This window comes from Catharus ustulatus, chromosome 13 (genome assembly GCF_009819885.2).
Source record: "Catharus ustulatus isolate bCatUst1 chromosome 13, bCatUst1.pri.v2, whole genome shotgun sequence".
Taxonomy (NCBI): domain Eukaryota; kingdom Metazoa; phylum Chordata; class Aves; order Passeriformes; family Turdidae; genus Catharus; species Catharus ustulatus.
This window is the reverse complement of record NC_046233.1, coordinates 15,815,071-15,835,312: the sequence shown is the minus strand read 5'-3', so window position 1 is coordinate 15,835,312 and position 20,242 is coordinate 15,815,071. Positions and strand designations below refer to the sequence as shown.

Here is a 20,242-nt window from a genome sequence, read left to right as displayed (position 1 = left end):
GGCCTTGTAGATGTGCCTGGTGCTCTCAGCTGCCAGTGGGAAACAGTCACTGCAAAACAAGAGGTCTGAAGTGGGCTTGGCTCATGGCTGTCTGTGAACGCTGCTGCTCTTACAGGAGTGCTTAAGGGAAGCCACAGGAAGTTTTCACATCAGGCTCCCAAGTCCTGAGAAATAACTAGGGCAAAGGGCTCTTGCTTGAAAAAAAACCCATACATTGCAAAGCTTACTTTTTTATGAAAACAAGAGCACAAGAGAGTTTCAAAAAGCTCAAGAAATAAAATCAGATGGAGTAAAGCTCAGCTTTCAAAATCTGGCTTTTTTATTATTGCTTTATTCTTTAATGCACTGCTACAGTCAGGATTGAAGTTCAGTACTGTGACCTGTGACTGCAAAAAGCAGCTTGTGCATGGGCTTTGGGGCTCTACCTTGGAACTAAATCAAAGGTTCTTATTGTGAAATAGGGGCTTTCCTCAAGTGATTCACTTGCTGCTTAGTTGATATTATTTAATTTCTAAGATTTTATTCTGTCAGTTTTTATCACTTGAAAACACAAGTAGCACTAATCAAGTCCTTGGAAGGCACAACACAAAGGTTCCCCTTTTTTTGCAAGTGGACGACCTGCACCTTGACCTCTACAGAGCTGCCCTTGTCTCTGCAGTTGATGAAGACTTGAGAGGCTGACAGAGGCAGCACAGAACAGCTGTAAGGGCACCAACTCCCTCGGGATTGGTTTCAGGCTGCTCTGAAGAACTGGTTTCTTTGTTGCACCTTCAGCTGCACCCCTACCCTCAGAAATTAAGCAATTGTATCAATGTAGGATCCTGAAAAATGACACGCAGCAGACCTCCCACGCTCCTGGTGTCACTGTGCAGGGAGCAAACACTGCTGGGACACAGCAGGCAGCCCTGTTTTCCTGCCTTGGGGACAGCATTCCCACCCCAGGACTCGGGGGTGAGACTGCACATCACTCTGGGCCCTGTCAGACGTGGGCACTTTCCAAGCACTGTGGGCTGAGCAAACACTGGGCAGTCAATCTGTGCTCTCTTAAAATTGTGCCACACTGCAAAGAAAACAGATCAGCTGCCAGAGCAGCTCCTGTAAGCACAAAAGAAACTAACTCAAAATTACTATTTCTGTTATGCTGAGATGGATGCACTGTACCAAATGCAACAGCCAGACTGTTTATTTAGCCAGTTTATTTAGAAGCACTAAGCAAACATTAAATTAATGGCAGAGGCCAAATTTTCACTTCATTTAATTACAAATATTACAGATATGGAAGAACAAAACTGCCCAAACCCTCTGAGTGTATTACACAAACGTGTAGCTCACAGTTCATCTTGCAGAGCCAGCGTCCCCCACCACCAACGTGGCAGGGCTGCTGCTTTGGCACCTGAACAGCTGAAGACTCAGGAGCTCCCCCTTGAAGAGTTTCAGCTAAAATTCCCCTTTCTCCATCCTTGCCTTGTACTCTCTTTCAGATCTTTTCCTACGGTAAACATCATCTGCAGAAAAAGATGTTTTATATTAGAGTTTCCCCAGTGCAAGATGGTGTTAAATACACGAATCCTATAATCTCTTTTTAAACTTTCCAATTCAAACTTCTCTTGCAGATGCTGACTGACATAGGCAGCTGGAAATTCAAGCCAACAGAAATCCTTATAACCACTTAAAATAGCTCATGTTCTCTTTCCCATACAGGCTAAAGTTCTTCCCATCAATCCCAATGAAATGTTTTTCTAGGAAAACTAAGTTTCCGGTGCAAAACAGTCATTTCTTGTCTGCTTTCCCGTGAGGATAATTAAAATTACAAACGCCTTAACTAGCTGAATGGAAATTAAATAATAGGCATGAATGCCTGAGGGCTTCCAGCATGACTTCAGTATTTTAGTTTTTTTTTTTATATAAACAAAACAGGAATATTCCCACCTTCGTGGTCTTCCCAGTCATTTTTCCTGCCTCCCTGATACCACATACAGTTGAGCTGCTCCTTCCAGTGAAGTACACAAAAATTTCTAGCACGGTTTATTAAAGGCAGGAATGTCACATTAGAAATAAATGCTTTGACTTATAGAAACTAAATGCCATTAGCCAAGTTCTCATGAGCCATTTTCATCCTTATTTTTTAACCTGTAAAAGTAATTTCTGATGCTTAAATACTGGCAAATCTCATGAGTCGTTTTCATTCATGGCAGAATGGTCTGAGTTGAGAGGGACCTTAAAGACCACCTGGTTCCATCCCCCTACAAGGGACAGAGACATTTCCCGCACTCACAGAAGGTCTCTTTGCCGAAGCGCACGTTGATCATGAACCACTCCATGGCTCCGCCGAGCACGAAGAAGAAGGGCAGGAACCTGTAAAAGCCAAAGCGCCGCTGCCCGGGCACCAACTTCAAAAGGCGCTTCAACCTCTCGCTGACCAGCATGGCCGGGCGCACCGGCGCCTTCGCCCTTCCCGGGCGGAGGAGAGAACAGAGAAGGGCGTGTGAGAGGCGGGACGGGCCGTGCCGCAGTCACACCGCGGCCGCAGCCGGCGGCGGGCGAGGAGAGACCCCGGCCCGAGCGGGCCCCGCCCGGCTCCCCGCGGCCATGGCGCCCCCCGGGCCCCGCCGCCCCCTCCCCTCAGGCGGGAACGCGCAGCCAATCAGGGCCGCGCCCGCCGCGCGCGACCCCGCGCCACGCGCCGCTCACCTCCCGCGCGCCGCCGGACAGAAGGACGCGCCGGGAGCCCACGTGACCCCCTTTAGCGCCTCGTCTGATTGGCCGGGGCGGGGGCGGGGCCTGGCGTGAGGGCCCCGTGAGGGCCCGGCCCCGCCCCGGCCCCGCCCGCCCGGCCCCTCTGGGCGTGGCGCGGCCCGGCCGGCCCCTCGCCGCGGGGCTTGGCCGCCCGCCCGTGCCGCCGCGGGCCGGGCAGCGCCGCGCAGCGCAGCGGAGCAGCCCCGGCCGTGCGCGGTGCCCCCGGGCTGCGGCGTGCGGCGGGGCCATGGCGGTGGTGGGCTCGGCGGCGCTGCGGAGGGGCAGCGGCGCGGCCCCCTGGCTCCTCTCCGTGGCCGTGTCCTGCCAGAGCTGCCGGCACAAAGCCACCGGGGACGGTGGGCACGGGCAGCCCCGGGAGCAGCACCCGGCGGCCCCCGGCAGAGTCGGCGGCCAGCCCGTCCCGGCCGAGGGCGCCGACACCAAGACGTACCTGTGGGCCAGGTACCACGAGATGAAAAAGCTGGTCTACGGTAAGGGGCTGCCATGTCCTGCCGGCGCCGGCCTTTCCATCCTTTTCTTCCTCTCCTTTCTCCTCTTGGCATCTCGGTGCCTCTCCCCGCTCGTGCTGTGCAGCTGCCGGGTCAGAGCCTTTCTCCCCGGCTGTGCCATCCACATGTTCCACCCCCCGCGGCTCTCTGGGGCAGTTTTATTTCACTGAAATAAACTTGATCATCCTCTCCCCATCCTGGGCTTCCTTCTGTGCAGATTTCCCGGCTGGACTCAGCGTTGCAGGCTATAAGGGACTTTTCATAACTGGCCTCCTTACATCGTGGGCAGTGCCATGGCAAATGGTCTGAATGAAGGGCTTGTTGCCTTTTCCTCCAGTTTGCCGTGGCTGGCATAGGGAATCGCGCTTGGACTAGGACAATGGGGATGCTGTGTGAAAGGTGACGAGTCCAAGTCGCCACTGTCCCAAGGGTGAGAACACTGGAGAGCACTGATGCTGCAGCTCCTGGGGTGGGTGCTGGTCCTGAGCTCGGTTTGTGTTCCACACGTGTAACTTCTTTTGCTCATAAGTGCGTTTTTGCTTCTTCAAGAAGTTACCTGGCTCTGTCGGGAACTTTGAAATCTTGCCAAGTGAAGAGAAAACTCAGACTCCTCGCCAAATCTGTGTGTAAAACAGGATTGTGGTCTTTCTGGCAGCAGGAGACCTCCACTGTATTAAACTCTCCTAAAAATAGCTTTAATGACATGAGGGCAGGGACCTTTTTCCTGTTGGTTTCTTGATGCTTGGAATGCTGAAGGTAAGCGCTGTAGGGAGCTAGGAAGTGTGGGTTTGTGCCTGCTCTTACAGAACTCTCCCTTAGCTGTTGTTTACCTAGGGCTTGGATAAGGACGGCAGTCAACCATAGGCGTCTGGAAAAACTTTCTCCCTGTTCTGAGGTCGGCAAGGTCTGACACTCCTTCCTCCCCGATCTTCCAGTCCGCTGGATTTGGCATAAAATCTCGAGTCCTTCATGAGGCACAAACCTAAAGGAGTTGGCTGCTGATCCATTAGGTGCTCAGCCTGCTGCATTCCAGGATCAGAGCCAGACAGAGGACTGGAGCTTTGGTAATACCCTCCAAGACTGAGTTGGGGGTTTAGCCCCACTGCTTGAAAGAAATTCCAATTTGCAATGCTTGTGTTGTTGTTTGGACCTTGCTATCCTCAAAGGCATTATTTTCTTTTCCAGAATGGGATTGAAACCATAAATGCAGATGTGTGTTAATAGGCTGTGTCACGGTCTCTTGGCAAAATGATTTTGCTACGTGAGATTGTGAAGTTTGTGTTCCCATAACTCTGTTGTGATGCAAGAGATACAGTTATGAATTGAGGTGGAGCAGTAATCACCAGGAGTAAATGCAAAATGAAGTCAGGTGAAGTAGCCCAAGTGTTTCAGAGCAGACTTCACAAACCTTCAGGTAGCCAGCAGATATGTTGAATAAGGCCCTCATTTGTTTAAAGAATAGCTCCCCAAACTAAAATTTCTAGACTGTGCTTTATTCAAATCTCATCAGGAAGAGACAGATTTGGTCCAAGTTGGTTTTAATTGTTGCTTTGATGACTAAACAGTGGAGCAGAATGTGGCATCAGTCTGTTCCTTCGTGCTTGGTTTCTGACTGGTGTGAAGGTGAATGTCTGTGCTTGGCTTCTCAGTATTGCCCAGCACTGAGTTTGGACACACACCTGTGGTACTTCCTTCTCCTTCCCACTCTGAAACGCCACTTTTGTGCAACCCCTTGTTCTGTGTTGTCAGTTTTTGCTGCTGGTTTGGAGGGAGGTCTCTGCCAGGAGAATTCGTTGTGTTTTCACAGCAGCCCTTGCTTAGGACCACATCCACAGAGCGTTTTTGCACGAGAAATGCTGACTGAGTAGGACAGGGCAGGATGTGCAGGACGGGTTCCTGTGCAGTAGAGCTCAGCGGTGGTGCAGGTTTGGGGCCAGAGGCACAAGAAGTTCTCAACTCTGTACAAACACGTCCGTGCTCTGCCAGGCTGGAGTGGGGTGATACAAATGGAGCACAATGTAGCTACACAAAGAGTGCCTCTGAGGTAAAACCTCTCCTCAGTGCTGACTCAAGAGAAACCATTCTCTTCGTTATCCCCCCTGCCTATTGCAACACTGACTCCTACAACCAAGTTTCTTTACCTGTAAAAATTTGAGGCTAAAGTTTTGAGGCACTTACTGTGCTTTTTTTTTCCCTCTAGCAGAAGGAGAAGTACATTCACATTAGTCAGAGGGATGGAGTTGAGCAAGACTTGCTGTTTTCTGGTCTGATAAGTGTCAAGGAAGGCTGATAAGCTCTCTCAGTAAGCTTTGAAGTCTTGCACTCTAGGAAGCATCCAGTCCTGAAACAAGGGGGCTGCCAAGCCACTGATGCTTTGGCTATAAGCAAGGGCTTTCTTTTTCCTAGATGTTCCAAATCTGTCAACAGTGCTTCACTAACTCAGCTTTCCTAGAGAACTTTTACAGTATGTGCAAACTTCTTGCCTCTGCATGACAAGCTTGAGCATGGTTAAATATGAGAACAGCCAGAACTGGAAGAGTGACCAGTTATGTAAACTTCCCAATTCTGCATTCTTGGATGTAACCCATTTTTTTCTTGTGAAGAACTCTTTTATCATTTCTATGGTGCCTTTGTATATTTAAAAAAAAAAATTTTTGAATGAAATTCTATTTTTTTAATATTGCTTTTAGTTAATGTAGGTTTAATTGGCAGGAAATCCCAAAATATTTAGGCATGATGGCATAAATCCAAAGCCTGAAGTTAAATGGTCTTTAGAAAATATTTTTCCCCTCCTGCCCTATTAGAAGGACCTGCTTTGGCTGGTGGGAGTGCTTTGCAAGAAATGGCACAGAACAACACTTCAAGAGGATAAAGTGGTACTTGGAAGGGGGGAAAACTGGCAGTTTTTCTTTAGAAAGCAACTTTGTGTGAACAAGGGAATCTTTTTGATTCATAAAGAACACAGGGGATGATGGCCATCTGCTTCTCTGTACCCTTCTTTTCCCTGCTTGTCTTAGCAAGAAATTAGTAGAGATGTCTGCTGTGTTGGATTCTGGGAGTACAAAGGGTGTGAGAGATGCGGGTGAGTTGCCTTGTTTGTGTATAATTCTTCACTAACGTGCTGGGTCTGAGGCTGAGAGAACAGGAGTAAAGAACAGGAGTTCCCTGCAGGATGTTGTTGGCACCCCAGGAGCTCAGAAAAGCACGAGACATGCTTGGCACCTCCTACCCAGAGCGTTTTTCACATCAGAAGGGGCCAGATGGTGTCTCTAGTGGCTGTTCACAGTTAATTACCTGCCTTTGTTTCCATCTCTGCTCTCCTGTTGGATTGAGGGTTATTGCTTTCTAACAATGTGGATTATTGCCTGGGAAGAGACTCCTGTACTCCCATGGAGACACTCTGATTTAAGCAGCTGTCTAGGTTCTCACAGTGGGAAGATGAAGATGTTGTGTCTTTACTTTGCCTTTACACCCAGGTGTAAGGGATGCACGAGATCAAACACCCTTTCTTGTGGTCTGCCTTTGCTGCTGAATTTCATCATGTGCGGTGGACATGCAGGCACTTCCCTAAAAACTGTCAGAGTTGCAAACCGGGGCAAATTGTGCAAGCAGGCAGATTCCTGGGGCTGCATCCCGTGCAAGAGCAGCTTCTTCCACACCGTCCTCCAATGTGCTCATACTGCTTCTCCCTTAGATCAGACTTCCTGGGTGAAGAGCTGACTAAGCAGTGACTAAGTGATACTGCCTGCCTTTCTAGTTAGGACCCAGACAGAAAGAGTAGTTGGGATTATTATTCTTTTTTAATAACCAAGACTGGTCTTCGTTTTGGTTTTTGTGGTTGTTTTCTTTAATTTATCCTATCTGTCCAGCAATCTCTTATGGTGTCTTGGCAGAGGAAAAGCAGAAGTTGTTGTTGTTGAAAAATGGCATCTTCATGAGCTTCTGGCGGGTGTCTGTTTGTTTTGGTTTGACAATTGCCAGGAAATCTGAAACAAAGATCCCTGGCAGATTACGTGTGGAGTGTCAGCAGAGCAGCAGTGCCCGAGCCTGTAGCCCAGGACCTGAGTAAGCACTAAGGACTGGTAACCACCCAGGAGGTTATCTTTGAAAACCAAACAAGCAGAACACCACAAAAAAGAAAACCAAACCCCCAAAGAAAGACAATTAAACCAAGCATCTTGAAACCTGGCTCAGTAACCCTGAGGCATGTTTGGGCTCTTGTACTAGAACTGATTTTGTGTGTGCTCCCAGGTTGTGTCTTTTCCCTGCTGTGGCTGGAACCTGCATGGAGAATGCATGAGTTTAAGGAGATGGGGACCTGCAGACCTGTTGAGGAGGGTGCTACAAAAGGACATTTACACCAAGACAAACTTGCACCATGAATCTCTAGACTGAACCTCAGAGATTCCTTCCTTCCCAGAAGAGCAGTGACCTTGAAATTGTAATTTTAAATTGTAAATTCAAGATGCAGGATGATGGGGTGGGCAGAGCAAGCTGTGAGTGATGTGGAATAGGAAACACAGCAAGGAGATGTGTGGTGCTTGGAGAAGCAGGTGTAGGAAACACATCGTGTGTGAAACAGTGGGAGCAAATAATTTTGGCTGTTGTGTGCATGCTTTTCAGCCCTTAGGAGGTAAGAGAGAACATGCTGTGTAAGAGAGTGACAAAATGTGGGTGGGGAAAAATGACCAGAGCAAGAGAGTCTCAGAGGACAGCAGAGAGGCTCTGTACCTGGGGCTGGGAGGGAGGAGCACTGCTTCACTCAGAGGGTCTAAATGTACTTCATAAATCGTGCTGGGGCACAGTCACTGCTTGTGCTTCTGATCACAGATAGAACTTGCTTGGTGAAGCTCAGAGTGCCCTGTCCTTGTTACAAAATCCTACTGCTCCCTCAGCTTTTCCTGATGGTATTTTTGCAAAAGTTGTGGCTGGCATGTGCGGTTGAATCTAGAAGATTCTCTTGTCTTCTGTGAAAAGAGAGGTGAGGTTCAGGCAGTGGTATTTTGTGATGCTCTCAGGCTATGAAAATGTGCTGTCCTGAATCTGACAGCAGAAGGGGAATGTTGGAAGAGCTTGACCTCTCTATAGGGACATTGTAGCAGCAAGCTGGGTGCATAAGTCGTAAAAAGAAAAATGTGCTTTAATAGAAGAGGAAAGCCCTTCACATTTCCCCTGAGATGGGATTAAGGTTGTGTCATCATTTTCCTTGTGAGGAAGAAAAATAACACCCAGCAAATCCCAGTGTTAGAAAAAGGTCTGTCCACAAGTTGACTGGAGGTTAGGACAGGAAGTAGAACTCTGTCTATTTATGGTACAAAGAGCATTTATGATGAAAGGATGAAAGTTGTGATCATCTGAATCTGTCTTGGTTTGAAAGGTGTCTGCTAAGGAAGGCAGGAGCCTCTCTTTGAAATGCAGAATGTAAACCCCCTCCCTCCAAATTATTATAATTTTGAAATTAAGGAGCTCTTAGGTAAAAATATGGGAATAGCAATAACAGTTCTTTACTAAGAAAATTAAAATAAAAATACAGTAATACAAAAAACAGAACACTGACAGAGTCAGAATCCAACCCGACACCTGTCAGGCAGGGTGTTGGCAGCAGTCCCATTCAGTGGTGGCTGCATCCTCCTGCAGTGACAGATGTGGTTTTGTTGGAGCAGTGCTCCTGTACAAGGTGCAGTTTTCCCCTGAAGGTCCAGTGATGATGTAGAAGGGTCTGGTTTTCCTCTGAAATCCAGTGGAAAAAGGCTGCTCTGATGTTCCAAATCTCAGATTACATTCAGGTAGGAAATGCTTGGTTCCTCCTCTGGCTGGAGCATCTCCCAATGGGATGATGTGATTTTCTCAGTCATGCAATGGGACTCAGCGGGCCATTAACAGAAGATATCTCCTGGAGGAAGTAGTGGAATAGATAAAGAGCACTGCCTCACCTGTTTTAACAGCTGGTGGTAGAATACAGACTTTTGGTTACATTGCAACCTAAGACAGAATCCTATTTATATTTCCCCTCTTTTGAAGTCTCAGTGGAAGGTTCTTGGATTGCATCCGCTCTCCTAAGAATCTGCCACCAGCAGAGCACTGACAGAGAGCTTTTGTTCCTGGTGTGTAGCCAGTAAGTCAGCCCTCCTGCCTTAATATACTGCTTTATTTTCTAGTGATTCCTCTCCACATGATCTGGGGAATTGTATTTGAAGGCCAAATGGAAGTCAGTTAGGAGAGAAAGATGGGTATGTTTTGTAACATAGTGATTTTTCCCCTGGGAAAGAAACATTTTGAAATATTTAAATCTATTTCTGTGGTTACCTCTCTGAATTAGGGCTCACGAAAAAACTTCAGACTTTTGCCTAAATTCTGTTGCAATTCCAGACTGTCTTTATTGGAAAGGGCTGGTATCTCTTTCTAGTAATGTAGTTTTTGTCCCAGACACAGATGGAACTTGGTTTATAGCAAGGAAGCACTAAAGAACCAGGACAGGGGTTCTTGCTAAAAGCCAAAAATTAAGGTAGGAAATGAAAAAAAATCCTACCCAATGATGCTGAGTAGGATCTGGAGAAGACCTGCTCTTCTTCTATCATTCCAAGAGAAAATTACCCATCTTTGAGGAGAGAGGAAATGTCTCCTTCCCCTCTGTCCCCCAGTGTGGTTGTGACCAGACAACCTACTACAGGGAGCTATTTTTATTGTTCTTTCTTGCAAGGGACGGGTCTCTCAGGGAGTGGGAAACTTGTGGGAAGATCTGTTCCTGCCTCTCCCATTGCAGTGGAGCGAAAGCTCTCCTCTCTGGCTGGCTCTGGGAAGGGATCTGTGTATGGGCAGTTTAGCTGCTTGGTCACTTCACATCGTTTTCTCAGTGGTCTGGGGAGCAAAGGGTTATTCCCAAGCATCTTGGACAGTAACCCTGCTTTGCAGTGACAAACCACATGCAAGGACCGAGCTGTGTCCACAGCTGCTTATCAGAGGAAAGCAGATAGCTTGTTGCTATCAGCATTGCATGCTCCAGGAGCTTAACTTAGTGTGGGTATTTTGTGCATGTAGGTGTTTGTACAGAACTTTGGTTTTTTTGCCCATTGATACAAAAATTTAAAAAGTCCTCACAGTACTTGCACGGTTTCTCTGTGAAGTCCGGTTGCTTCTGTGAGAAGGAAAAAATGCCAAAAGACAAACCTCAACATTTCTGATTGGGAGTAACCTAGACTTTCCCAAGAGGAGAGTTAGCCTGTTTTGTGCGAGTTTAAGTGAGGGGTGTGTGTATTTCTGGTGATTTATCACCCTGAAGCCTGCAGAAACTGCAGCTGCTCTGAGACAGAAATTCGACACTTCACAACCTCGGGTCTGCTTTGCTTCATGTAGGCCAGAGACCAGGGGCATTGTTTTGCAGCTTCCTGACACAAAAGGTCGGTCTGACTGTGCAGATGGATGGAGAGCATTATCTCCAGGTGCAGCCAGAGGTTTCACAGTGTGTTTTCTCACGGGGAGATTGAGTGAGCTGCCAGCAGCAGCCTTCAACAGCAGCCCTGTGCTCTTTGCTGCTGCTGTGCAGCATTTCCAGCATTTCTAAGGTCCAGCACAAAAAGTCTTAACTTCAGTGATGCTCTCAGTTTCTCTAACCTGCCCCTTTCCTTTCTCTTAGATCTCCTTCCACCAGGAGTGTGCAATCTCCTGAACCCCGCTGCCATCTACGCTAACAATGAGATCAGCCTGGGAGATGTGGAGATCTATGGCTTTGACTACGATTACACATTAGCACAGTATTCGAATTTACTACACTCCATGATTTTCAACACTGCCAGAGACATCCTGATAGAACAATTTAAGGTAATCAGGTGCTAAGAATTTCCACTCAATTAAGCTTGCTGCTGTCTTTGCAAGCCCCAGACAGGCTTGTGCAGGCATTGTGCACACATGTCAATTAGTTGATGTATTGAGATAAATTTAATATTTCACAATCTTTGATTGCAGAATTAATTTCCTTTGAGATAATTTAAAATGTTGTACATTCCTGAGGTTTTATAAACGTGAAGTGGGAGCCTTAGTGTAAAAAAGACCTGATCAGCTGTACTCAGCTATGGAAATAATGCCTGTAGGATTGCTGGTTGGAGGTGCACATGGTGGCTAAACATAAGCCATGGGCCAACACTGCAGGACTTGGCATGGGCTGGTTGATGGGATGATGCTCTAGAGTGTGTCCCAGAACAGACACCCTGTTTGCAATGGGTGACTCCTTATGCATTTTTTCTCAACGTGTCTGTTTAGAGGGGCTCTGCAGTGCCAGTCTTTGCCAAATATAAGCATTGAGTGGATCTTGCGAGAAGTGTCCTCACTGCCTCAGTGAATCTGATGCTTTTTCATTACTGTCCCTTACATGAGAAAAACTAGTTTTGGGTATCCTGATTCTTTGTCTTACTCCATTCATCCACTTGCTTTGCTGAAGGTGCAAAATTAGGCAGGACTAAGTTATTTTGTTGATTATCTGGTGCTTATGCTCTAAGGATGTCACTGTTTGTCTTCCCAGTATCCAGAAGGGCTTGGGAAGTATGACTACATTCCAGGGTTTGCCATACGAGGACTTCACTATGATGTACAAAAGGTAAGCTGTACAAAGTTCACTCTCCTGGGCTTTGTCTTCCACTGTTATGTTTTTAGTGGAAATGCTTTATGTCATTGCTTGCAATAACATCTGTCACCAAATGACCAGTGGGTCTGTGTGGCTGTGCTTTTCACTGCTTGGGTCCTTCTCCAAGGAAGGATGTTGTGCCAGCCTGACCTCCAGCAGAACGGGACATTCTAGCAAAGGCCTCTGGTAAACAGCCTTGCCAATTTAAAAGTCAGTTCATTCCACTAATTAATAGAAAACTGAGCTTGTTTATGTGATCATTTCTGTCTTTCAGGAAATTTAAACAACAAAACTCAATCTTGCATCTACAAGTACTTGCCAGGAGCAGAGGCAGAATGTCTTATTCTAATAATAGAAATGACTTGTCAGGAGAATGCTTTAGGAAGCCTTCCCCACCCCCCACCCCGAATAATAGGGCTGAGTGGAATAAGATCCAAGCTACTTGAGATGCATACTTCTTAGGAACCAGGCAAGCAGAGTGCAGGCATTAGCTTTAACCCTTTTCAGTGCTTTGGCCCCATTCCCTGAAAGCCTGATGCCCAGTGATGTCATGCTGGCTGCTGCAGCCAGGCAGTCAGGTGGGAGCACAGCAAAGTTGCTTCACTGAGGTAGCTTTCTTGTACACTGAGTTTGAGCAAATTCAGGGAAGCAGGCAGTGCAGGCTGCAATGTGTGTGCTGTTCTCCAGCAGGATGGAAAAAAGAGAATGAAGGAAAAAACTGTAGGGATTTTCTGTCTTTTGTCCTGGAGGAGACAGCATGGCAGGAGACCACTCGTGCCTCTGGCCTTACAAAGCAAGAAATAGATCTGTGGGAAACTGAAGGTTCTTTCTCTTTTTAAAACTTTGGCTGCTGTATCTGAGAAACACAGGCAAGTGGCCTGGCCAAGCAAAGCACCCCTTGAGTGAGTACAAAGTAGAGAACTCTCTTTTCTCAGGATCAGAGTTTGCAAAACACACAGAAATCTGGGTGGTGCCTGTCTAAGTTAAATTTCCAGCACATTTGCCTGCACTCCTGATAGGTTACTGGGAGGTCTGCCCACAGTGTAACAAGATGCTCTGATACAGAATCCTGATGAAAGAAGTTTGATGCTGTGTTCCCTGTGCAAGCTGTGGAGTGATGTGGGTTTAGAGTGAGGCTGCTTTCCATGCCCAAGGACTTGTGTTACAGCTTCAGAGTGATGGATGGAGAAGGATGGCTCATCATTAGGGGAGTCTGATCGTGAAATTGCAAAGAAAGCTCTGTTACCAGCCTGGTGTGCTCCTGAACATTTTTTCTTCAATGTCAACTGGGGAGGGGAGAGCTCTTGTGTGAGGAAAATGATTGAGTGCAGCTGTGCTCTGAAGAAAAACTTGCCCACTTAGTTCTGCATAAGATAAATGTGGAGGAAAATGGATCTGTGCACACAAAGCTCCTTTGGAATGTGTTTTCTTGAAGGGAGATAAGCAGAGGCTATCTTGAGTCACAGAAATATTGTTGTCCCTGTTTTTCAACTGCATCCCTGTCTACAAACTGGGGTGTAACAGACTTTGACTCATAGAAAGATGGTCTTTTGCCAGAGAGGCCAATAAAAAGTCACAGTATGAATAAGTGTGTCTAAAAGTAGCTGAAGAATAAGTGCTGTCTAAAGTGCATAGATGTGGGATGCTCAAACTGAACTTCATTTTCTGAATGTCATTTGTGTGGAACTTTAAACTGTAAAAACGTTTCAGTGTAAATTTTAGCAATAATCCAATTCTAACAGTAAATATCTATCCCTTGTCACAGAGTCTTCTCATGAAGATTGATGCTTTCCATTATGTCCAGCTGGGGACTGCATATAGGTTTGTCAGTTCTGAAAATCATTTTCTAAATGCTTATATATGCATAAGTGGATTTCTGCATCTGATTATATATTCATGGTTTATGTTGTTCTGCTTCTTCCCTGAGCAGACCACAGTCTTGTCTGGCTCATCCTGTTTGCTCTTGCTTCAAATGCTTACCTGGCATATAATTGCAGGGAGTTATTTTTTCTCAAGCATTTCAAGCCAGGAGTGGGTGGGAAGACCTGGAGCTTTTTGTAATGCTTACACCTGGTGCAGTGGTTAATACACACGTACACTGTGTGGTGTTTGAGCTGCAGCTACAGCATGGCTGGGTTAACACCTGAGAGCAAACAGCCAATAGGAAAGGGCTCCTCTGTATGTGGTTCACACATGGGCCTGTCTTTTCCAGGCTGGAGTGTATCCCAGAAATGCTGTGCTGTGCCTTGGAGAGTGATCTGGGTGTGTAAATTATATCTTAAAGCAACATAGGCATGCCAATAAAGTAATCATGCATCAGAATCTGGACTCACTTTAAGTCCTGGATTGTCTATTTTTGCTTTAGTTCTCCAAAAAGAGCTGGGTATGCTTTGGAATAAGTGGCTGAAACAGTGCAGAGCAAATTTTTCTCCTAAGAGTTGTGAGACCAGAGACTGAGAAAACACCTTGCTCCAAAGAGGAGTGGGCTTGGTGTGTAAGAAGAAGTAATTTATAAATATCAATAGCAAATCTCCTGTTAATCCTATGTTGTATTTCCTGAGCATGGAAGCCAATGTGTTTTTTTTCCTTGATCTCTGCCCTTTTGCTGTTAAGCTTCAGTTACAGTAAACACTCTAAGAATATTAAGAAGAGAGTTTCATAACCAGAGAGAATTGGCTTCTTTGAGTGCCAGCTTGGGGAGTGAAGTGACCAGAGGTTTTGTACTGCCCCATATTTACTTCAGCTTCATAAAGAAGTTTTTAGTGAAAACAGATTTTAATTTTTTTCCCTAGTGTCCTTTAGTAACTATTTTTTTTGGAGTATCCTCCTAAAGTGTCCTTTGCTGTTAAATACAGCTGAGGCAACATTTAACTTTTTAGATGCTGCATCATAACTGAATAGAAAAGGAGAAAGAGAAAGTTGCTGATTGCTTGAGCAAACAGTCATCAAAATTGTGCAAGAGGCAAAACCTGCAGCAGTCAGATAACCTGATGTTATGAACTGCACAGATCAGCCATGCTTCTGTTTTTGGTGGTTTTGGCAAAAACAGCATTCTCTGCTGAATGGTCTTAGTCAAGACCTTGTTCTGTTTAGGAAAACTGAATAAGAAGGAAACCCCATTTTCAGGCAGCCCTTTTCCTACACCTTTTCATTAAAGGTGATGTATCTCATGGAAGCAACATCTCCAAACCAAGTTAGTTACCCAGACCTGCCCAAGTCAGGTCGTGGGGCTGATTTGGTGGGGCAGTCCTGTCAGCAAATTGACAGCAGATGGAGAAAAGTCTCTGGCTGGACTCTGCTGGAATGTGGATAAAGCCCCTCAATTAACTTGTAGGAGCAATGAGGTATCTGAAGAATGTCTTGGGAAAGATTTTATGGGAATCTTTAGAGCTCTCTGCCTGTCTCTTTTGAGCAGGAGGAATTTTTGAATTTTAGAAATGAGCCTGTTTGCTCGTTCTGTTTTTCTCCACTGTTAGTAGCACTGTGCAGACTGGTAATTGTTGACAAACTGTGTTGTTTTGTGTCTAGAGGGCTCAAACCGGTGCCTGATGAAGAGGTGATTGAACTCTACGGTGGTACACAGCACATCCCCCTGTACCAGATGAGTGACTTCTATGGCAAGGTATTGTAAGCCCTTGGCTGCTGGCATGTAGCAGCAGCTCTTTGAACAGCTTGGAAAACAGAGGGAATTGTATGCACATGTAAATGACTGCAGCCTCCTTTGGAAAGGCTGGGTCCCCAGTGAGCTGCAGTGTGTGTTTTTGTTCTAGTGGGAATATGCCCCAGAGGTTATTTAGCAGTTTAGCATCTAAAAGACATCTGCAAAACATTTCTAAATACCAGGGCTATTGGCCTGGAGCTGAATGGCTTTGAAAGCTGATAGGGGGATGTTCCCTGCTTGTTTCTTGGTCAAATCTAGCTCCCAGGCTACTGGGGCAGCCTGCAGTGTTTGCAGTGAGCTGTTGGGGAGCAGGTCTCTGTGTGTAGCAGCAGTAGGGTGCTTCGATGCCTTTCTCTCTTTGGTTTTGGGTAAGGCGTCATGTTCAGGATCTCCCTCCACACTCCTTCAGATCTGCTTAGGGGATATTAATTTAAGGGTAATAGTCCATGAATGTGGGGAGCAGTAAAATACTGACATTCTGTCTGTAGGAGCTGTAAAAATCCTTTGGTTGCCTGAACTAGAGGAATTAGGAGAGATTTTTCTTCCTTGAGTGTCTCGTGTGGTGCAGTGGCCAAGCAGGATCATTCACATCCTTTCTTCCAGAACTGCTTTGTTTCTTGCCTTAGCTCTGGTGCCTTAGGGGAAGCTGCAGAGAGAAGGGCACACTTCCTCTGGTAATAACCCTGTGAGTCTGCTCTGTGAAGTCTCCAGCAAGGTCACTTCACAATTTTTCTCTTTCTCTCTTGGGAACAATTAATGTGAGTGGTTGCTTTTTGGATGAGTATATACTCTGTTTATAGCTCAGTGATGTTTCCAGCTTTGAAATAGGACATTTTTGTTTAGAATTTGATCTGTCTGTAAACTGCCCTTGATTGGCCTCCTCCTGTGCAACTCTCCTCACTCCTGCCAAACCTGACATGATTTCATCTTTCTTTTTAAATAATTGTAAACCTGAAACCTGCTTCAAGTTGTGGTCTTCTGTAGGACCAGGCGCTTATGCTGAGGTGTCTTTCTGTGCTTTGTATGTACCAGGTGCTTTCTTCTTTCCTGTAGCTGGTATTAAAAACATTGGCCACAGAAATAGAGATACCAGCTTAGTCTTTGTGAAGAGGTGAATCTCCTCTCCTGGTAATGGAATAGACTCTCTGAACTTATAGGTGGATCCCAAAGAGAACAAAAGTAGTTACAACTAATGGCATTTGCATTCAGCAGTGTCTGCTCAGCCTGTGTCCCTGAGCGGGGCATATTTTCCCACATTAGTGAGAAAGATGAAAGAAGGGTTAAGATGACTTCTGGTGTGAAGAAATGGAGTCAGCCTTTAGCAGGGGTCTTTGATTTGTTCTCCTCAGTCTGCCATGCTGATGTTGCTAACAGGCAACAAGAGAAGTGGGACTGATATGGCTGAAGTGTGTAAAAACTCTCCCTTAAGGGTTTTCCTGGTTCTCTCTTAGCTAGAGTGTGTGGACTGCTGCCAGCAGTAGGTGGGCACAGATCTTTCCCAGGGTAGGACACTGCAACTGGTGTGGCTTTGCATGTGATGGCCTGTAATGAAGGTAGAGATCTCAAGGGTGTTGTAGAAAAGGTACATGCAACATTCTGGAAGCACAGTCCAATTTTTGTCATGAGTCCTGTCACTGTGTCTGCCTAAGGAAGTCAAGGCCACTGAAGGGAATTGGGAGAGGTTGGACTTGCCCTGTAGACAAATGACATGAGGCACAAAAAGGAAATCAGAGTTGACAAGGTAAATCTTTGCTGTTGACACTGAACATTTACCTGTCTCCTCAGTACTTCAGGTGTTGAGAGGTAGTTCAGGTCATTGCTCGGCTGTGCTCTGCTAAATCCCATACCTAGTTATTTCAGTAGGAGCTGCCTGTCTTTGTCCTCTTGCTTCTTTCTCAGAATCTCTGAACAGGAAAAAAGATGAAGGCTGTTTAGTGAAACTTTTGGTTTTATATGGGAGAAATATTCCCTTAGCAACCAGACATCAAAATGGACAGAAGTGTTGGAAGGATTCAGTGAGCATCCTCAGCAGCACCACCATGTGTATGTGGTCCTTTGTTGTTTTCTGCTGTAGGTGAAATTGGCCTGTGCTGGGTGGATGGAAATTGTATAACCCTCAGCACACCAACACAGCTTTTGATTGCAGCATTTTTTGGAATATACCTCAAAGCAAAATACTGTTTGTTGTTCCATTGGCCTTTTGACCCCAATTTGCCCCAGGCATTGCCTTTAGACAGGGCAGGTCTTGTGCCACCCTTACCCAGTCAGACTAAACCAGAGATGTTCCCTTGTTACACATCTTCACCTGACAGGGCCACAGTTTGTCATTAGGCAGGAGGGGCCCCATCAGCTTCCACCTTCTGCACCTTCTGTGGTTTTCTGGATGCTGCTTTCATGTCTGTCTTTCACACAGCTCTAATAAATGCTTTCTGAACTGGGCCAGTACTATGCTGCAGCATTGCAACTTCACAGCTGTCAGTCCTGAATTGCTCAAAGTTCATGCACAGACGTGATGGAACTGGATTGCCAGGGCACTGCTGGTGACCAGATTCATGGGCAGGTCTGTGTGCTTCCCAAATTGCTTTCCATATATGGGGCCTTAGAAACTGTCCCTATTCTGGCCTGGACCTTTATCAATGGAAAATGAAAATGTTGTTCCCAGCTTCATCCTGCAAGAGAGACTCATTGCAGTCCTCTGCACAGGTGGTATCTACAGAATAAACAGAGTTTATTTTACTGGAAAGCCTCTCTGGGGCCCTTGGCCTGCTGAGAAGTTTGTGATTGATAGGCAATAACAATAGCAAATGTGTGTGAGAGCTGCAACTCTGCCTAATGCAAGGGGAATTATGCCTTGGTCAGGAGGTGTCTTGGTTTGAAACGACAGGTGTCTGCTAAGGAAGGCATGAGCTTCTCTTGAAATGGAGAGTGTAACCCCCCTCCGTCTGAATTATTACAATTTTGAAATTAAGGGGCTCTCAGGCAAAGATATGGGAATAGGAATAACAGTTCTTTACTAGGAAATATAAAATAAAAATGCAGTAATTAAAAAAAAAACCCACTGAGAGAGTCAGAATCCAACCTGACACCCTGTCAGTCAGGGTGTCGGGGTGTTGGCAGCAGTCCCATTAAATGGTGGCTGCAGTCCTCCTGGAGTAACAGATGTGGTTCTGTTGGAGCAGTGATTCTGTAGAAGGTGCAGTTTTCCTTTGAAGGTTCCAGTGGTGGTATAGATGGGTCTGGTCTTCCTCTGAGGATCCAGTGGAAAAGGCTGCTGTGGTGTTCCAAATCTCAGATTATATTCAGGTAGGAAATGCTTGGTTCCTCCCCATGGGTGGAGCATCTCCCAATGGGATGATGTGATTTTATCAGTCATACAGTGGGACTCAATGGGCCATTAACAGAAGATATCTTCCTGGATGGAGGATGGGTTGGAAGACATAAAGAAAACTGTTTCACTTGGTTTTAACAGCTGGCCCATTAACAGAGGATATCCTCCCCAGTGTTGTGAGGCATGGATCATGGAACAGATAAAGATCACTGCCCACCTGTTTTCAACAGATGGTGATAGAATACACACTGCTGGTTACATTTTACATTGCAACCCAAGACAGGATGTAATTGTCCATTTCCACTTGTCTGCTGGTGGGCTGGAGTTCTTTTTCCTCTGGGCTTCTGTAGTGACAGACAGGCACTGACAAATGGCTTGTTAGAGTGATTCTTACACTGCGTTGTGAAGCCTCACTGGAAAGTGTTTTGAGCAGCTTTGGTGCCCTGTGTCCAGTGTCACAGTCTGGTTTAGATGAGCATTGTGGCATCTTCAGCCAGGCCCTTGTCTGCTGCTGTAGCAGAGCATTGTCTGTTGGCACCTGTATTAATGCCAAGAGTCCAGGTGGGAACCAGAGTTTGAAATAAAAATATCTGGGACCAACTCCCTGCTTCCTCCATCTTCACCCTGTGATATTAATGATGCTGGGTTTGTTTAATGATTTATGTGAAGGAGACACCTCTCTCTCTTCAAGGTTGGTGTTTTGGTTGAGAAGAGAGGGCTGCTTGCTGAGTGGCTGGGACTTCCCACACTAGTGTTTTTGTTAGCCTGTAATATATTTCAGATGATGCTGGGTGATATGAGCTTGTTTGTTGGCTTTACTATTTTTTCCCAGTATTTTTGGTTTAATGTCTCCCTTTCATTTTCTGCTTTCCAGGGTCCATCACTTAAGCAGTTTATGGACATCTTTTCTCTTCCTGAAATGACACTGCTCTCTTCAGTCATCGATTACTTCATCACTCATGGCATTGAGTTTGACCAGGTGCATCTCTACAAGGACATATCTGTAAGTGAAATGTCAGCTGCCCCACAGCTCACACCACATCAGAGCTGTGAGCTCTGCAACACCCAAACCCAAGGGGCTGGCAGTGACCAGCCTGATATGACAGCTCTGCTGTCCCTTTAGATCAAAGCATTACCACGGAATATTCAAAGCTGTGTTTTCAGAGCATGTTTGGGTTCTGTCTGTACTACAGAGCTGGTGTTTCTGGTGTATTTGTGTAGGAGTGCCTAGGCTGCTTTGGCTGAAGGTCCTTCCATGGGAAATATGTCACAAAGCTTGTGTAAATGTTTTCTGGTTCTACAGACTTTTAAATTGTTTTCCTTAGTATCTCATTTTTCAAAGAGTCTTGATCTAGCTGTTTACCAAACAGTTTACTTTATACAGTGATTGT

The 20,242-nt window shown here is 46.0% G+C and overlaps 2 protein-coding genes across 3 annotated transcripts in view; one reads left to right on the top strand and one right to left on the bottom strand.

The window, feature by feature from the left end:
- Window positions 1-1,179: 1,179 nt before the first annotated feature.
- Window positions 1,180-3,554, bottom strand: SMIM4 (small integral membrane protein 4). 2 transcript variants are annotated; one of them, XM_033071778.2, is made up of 3 exons: window positions 3,188-3,554; window positions 2,276-2,451; window positions 1,180-1,505 (listed from the first exon to the last, which is right to left on the bottom strand). In XM_033071778.2, the coding sequence occupies exons 2-3, from the start codon at window positions 2,424-2,426 to the stop codon at window positions 1,438-1,440; spliced, it is 219 nt and encodes a 72-aa protein (XP_032927669.1). In that variant the 5' UTR covers window positions 2,427-2,451; window positions 3,188-3,554; the 3' UTR covers window positions 1,180-1,437. The 2 variants fall into 2 exon arrangements, with proteins under 2 accessions (XP_032927669.1, XP_032927667.1); XM_033071776.2 differs by lacking the exon at window positions 3,188-3,554 and adding an exon at window positions 2,692-2,772.
- NT5DC2 (5'-nucleotidase domain containing 2) overlaps window positions 2,945-20,242 on the top strand; it is a 28,793-nt gene continuing 11,495 nt past the window's right edge. The window contains exons 1-6 of the mRNA XM_033071775.1: window positions 2,945-3,227; window positions 10,879-11,063; window positions 11,761-11,835; window positions 13,628-13,683; window positions 15,391-15,484; window positions 19,726-19,854. Coding sequence (XP_032927666.1) covers window positions 2,984-3,227; window positions 10,879-11,063; window positions 11,761-11,835; window positions 13,628-13,683; window positions 15,391-15,484; window positions 19,726-19,854 — 783 coding nt within the window. The 5' untranslated portion in view covers window positions 2,945-2,983. The remainder of the gene's footprint in view (window positions 3,228-10,878; window positions 11,064-11,760; window positions 11,836-13,627; window positions 13,684-15,390; window positions 15,485-19,725; window positions 19,855-20,242) is intronic.